General features: G+C 48.3%; 2 protein-coding genes across 2 annotated transcripts; one reads left to right on the top strand and one right to left on the bottom strand.

Moving 5' to 3' along the window:
* Positions 1-98: 98 nt before the first annotated feature.
* On the bottom strand, positions 99-503 carry FOMMEDRAFT_163238 (uncharacterized protein; the record flags this gene model as incomplete). The annotated part of the gene is made up of 2 exons (XM_007272212.1): positions 99-236; positions 297-503. The coding sequence occupies 2 exons, from the start codon at positions 501-503 to the stop codon at positions 99-101; spliced, it is 345 nt and encodes a 114-aa protein (XP_007272274.1).
* A 252-nt stretch (positions 504-755) lies between these two features.
* Positions 756-3,170, top strand: FOMMEDRAFT_24419 (uncharacterized protein). The gene is made up of 3 exons (XM_007272213.1): positions 756-908; positions 958-1,262; positions 1,313-3,170. Exons 1-3 carry the CDS (start codon positions 818-820, stop codon positions 2,867-2,869), a joined length of 1,953 nt encoding a protein of 650 aa, XP_007272275.1. The 5' UTR covers positions 756-817; the 3' UTR covers positions 2,870-3,170.
* The last annotated feature ends 242 nt before the right edge of the window (positions 3,171-3,412 follow it).

Consider the following 3,412-nt stretch of genomic DNA (forward strand, 5'->3'; position numbering starts at 1 on the left):
GTTACAGTCATCTTCAGAATTTGTGATGATTGTAGCACTTCCCAGTGTGAGTGCATTTACACTGGACCCTTTGTGTTGACAAAAATCTTTATAATGCTTCAAAGATAATGAGTAAATATGAAGAGAACAGTAAAGAAGAGCACCTTAGTCTCTTGAGCCACATGAATCCCACCATCAACTCTGTTCTTGTCTTGAAGTTTCGCCAGAGCTCCTTCATCAACCCAGACTGAAGTATGCTGCAATGCAACATATTATTATTCAGACTCGTTAGAAGAGAGAAGGTTGAAAGGGCCTACTTTAGCTTTGTCACCATGGACATCAGTATTTAAGTCGCTTTGTCCTGGCACTTGCTTGGGAGGGCGACCATGATGCTTCAATACAGGAGCATCCTGACTTGCAGCCTCAAGAATCTTCTTACTCAGCTTAGACTGTCGTTTGCCTTCTACTGCTTCCACCATAGGATTGCTTTGTGAAGGTCGTTTCTGTGTGGGATTACGTGGCATAGCGGCAGGTGAGAAAGAAGACAGAAGCATGCAAAAAAAACAGGCAATGACCTAATTTATATGGGCAGGTTCGGCTATCAAGCTATCACATTCAAATACTGCCTTACTGTGCAAAAGCAGACGAGATACTCCTGAAGGAAATCGCTCATGATTCTACGGTGGGACAGATGGAAACAAGAGCGATGCACCATATTTCCGGATCCGGACTACGATCGCAGACCACCCCAGCCTTTATCATCAACCACCATCATCCCCACATCATCGTCTCTCATCATCGTCTCTCATCAGCGCGCTTGCATATTGTGTTGTCGAGAATGACCCATAAGGTGTCCGCCACGGATGTTCGCCTTTCCAGTCCACCCACCTTGAGAGGTGGTCTGCATCTTTCAAGTGTCTCACAAATTGGTACGTCTCGTCTGAGTCGTCGCTTTCGTCTAGCTGACCAGAGTTGCAGGCACTCTTGATAGACTAACCCATGCAAGACGAGCCCTACAGCAGAAACTCGTGCGAAGTGAAGGATCTGGCAGGGACGTTACGGAGCAGAAACTTCTTGACCTTCTCTGTGAAGTGGCAATTGATTCCCACTCGAAGCTGTCTGCCATCTGTAAGAAGTACGATAACATGAATGAGGCAATCAAGGCCCAGCAGTCAGCTTTTTCTGGTCATCGTCAGGTCGTAGAGGAAGAGGCGAGTGAGCAGGCGACCACAATCACCGAACTCGTGCAGAAGTCGAGGTTGCTCGAGGGAATTACTCTAGGTGTAAGTGACACGACACGTAAAACCTGGATTTGTATTGATGACATTTTCAGCATCGTTCTGCTCCGTCTGCGTTCATTGTACGAAGAGCGACGGACGTAGTTCGATATCATGTCGCGCGTGGCTTTATGATTGTCCTCCCGGACTTCTTCGAGCCACGCGACATCCTGATTCGGTTCGATGAGACAGCGACCTCAGTCAATTGGAACAAATTTCTGAGAGTGCTGAACGATAATTACCTCTTTCATTTCCGCGTCGAGAAGACAGGAAGTGAAGGGTACAGAATTCGGCCCCATTACTCTGTTTTCTACCGTTTCGCAGGCACTGAGGGCAAGCGTCTTGATGGCATCGAGACCGAGGTTTATCCAAATGTCAAGCTCGTCGAGGAGTTTATGGGTGATAATTTCGCCTACGATGATTGCTACGAGAACGGGCGATTCGTCAGGGAATCTCAAGTCGATTTCTTGCGACGGATCCTGGAGTTTTTCATCCCCGCATTGATTTGGGAGTTTAACGTTGCCAAGAAGTTGCTCATATCCGCAGATGCAAGTCTTCGTGATGCGCAGGCACAGTATGACTTTCATTGCAAACTGGTGGAGGCAGTCCGCAGTGGCCATAGTTATGATGACATAGCACCCTCTCAGGTATCTGTTGATCGACATGCCGCCTCCCGATTTGATATCGGCACGGCTTTCGAGGTCCGGAAGCAGGAGCCATGGAGTAAATTTATCCTTAGCAAGAGGTTGTCCTCGGGCTCAATGCCAAAAGGTCCTGGCAGACAATGGAATGGCCGAGAGAAACGCAAGGCAGATGCAGATGGAGCCAGCTTGGAAGATGTTCCACGCACCAGACTCAGGACTAGTCCAGTTTCTTCCACCAGAACGCTGTCCAATACCAGTTATAGCAGTAGCAGGCGCTACGAGCACGGCATAGACGCTTTGTACCGCACAGCCGAGTCGTACGGCTCGTCTGATCCACGCTCATTTCTTCCGTCATCCTCGCGTGACAAGGGCGCTGAACTTACAGAGTCAACCCCACTGTCCCCGCAAAACGGAGCCTCCGCAGCCGTCGAACCGGCGGTTAAGTTGTCTCAATTGGCGATGCTGTTGTTGGAGAGCTTGGAAGAGAGAGCGGAGGCTCTTAAGCGAAATCTGGAGTATGCTAAGAAGCGTTGCCAGATATATTCCATCAAGTTCAACGCGCTCAGAATGTCATTGCATGCAATTCTTGATGCCAGGCTGATGCGAGTAGCAGTGCTCGGAGACTCGTTCGTACGTCGAGTTGTGAATCAGCTTGCACACAAGAAGCACGAATACACCGACACGGTCCGCGAGGCACTGGCCAGTTCCGCGATGTTGATCAAAGAGTCTGGCTTGAGCGGAGACGAAGACGAGCAAGACATCAACTATGACGAGGCGCTGAAAGAAATCGAGGAACAACTCTACTCGAGCAACGATTACTTCGAAACGGGGAAAACAACCACAGAGAAGAAAATCGATTCATTCGTTGAGGACATGGCCACGCCGGTTGCAGGGAAAGTAAACTCAGACTACCACATTCTGTTACAGTGGTTGGATTCGCTGAAACCCATACCGGCGGAATCGACGTGAGTTGGCTTACCGCTGTTAGTCGTAAGTTGTATTTGCTCGTCGGACGGACATTGGGCCCCCGAGAACATTCTCTCTGTCTTTATGTGCTCCTGTCTTTGTCGGAATTTGTGTATCAGTAAGAAACCATTGTTCGATATGGTGGTAGTGGTCTGCCTTTATGCTTCCCTTCTGCTTTGTCGCTGTAGGTATACATCGTTCTATGTAGGAGCACCAACATACATTTATCCTCCCTTCTCGTGTATGTTCGTCGGAATTGGTGTACCAGAGTGCTTATTTATAATCCCCTGTCGTTTGAACTTTCCACTACACCGCACCCGAGCAAAGTTGTAGTCGTCTTAGCTTGTAGTATATACGAATGAATACAAGACAAAGGGGATTCTGTTTATCTTACTGCCTGACCAATTTAGCAAGAAAAATGCAATTTTTGGTTGTAAGCTGTGCGAACTATGAGAGGCAGAATGGCACGAGTAGTGTGGGATCGGCTGGATTCTGGAACAGCAGAACAAACCTACTCATTTCGAGCCTTTAAGTTGATCCTGCATC

Source organism: Fomitiporia mediterranea (assembly GCF_000271605.1).
Source record: "Fomitiporia mediterranea MF3/22 unplaced genomic scaffold FOMMEscaffold_439, whole genome shotgun sequence".
NCBI lineage: Eukaryota > Fungi > Basidiomycota > Agaricomycetes > Hymenochaetales > Hymenochaetaceae > Fomitiporia > Fomitiporia mediterranea.

What these genes read in the sequence shown, in the direction of transcription:
- FOMMEDRAFT_24419 (XM_007272213.1), top strand. Translation starts at nt 818, where the DNA reads ATGACCCATAAGGTGTCCGCCACGGATGTTCGCCTTTCCAGTCCACCC. An exon ending in TTCAAGTGTCTCACAAATTG is followed by an intron (nt 909 to 957) that starts GTACGTCTCGTC and finishes CCAGAGTTGCAG; the next exon opens with GCACTCTTGATAGACTAACC. An exon ending in TCGAGGGAATTACTCTAGGT is followed by an intron (nt 1,263 to 1,312) that starts GTAAGTGACACG and finishes TGACATTTTCAG; the next exon opens with CATCGTTCTGCTCCGTCTGC.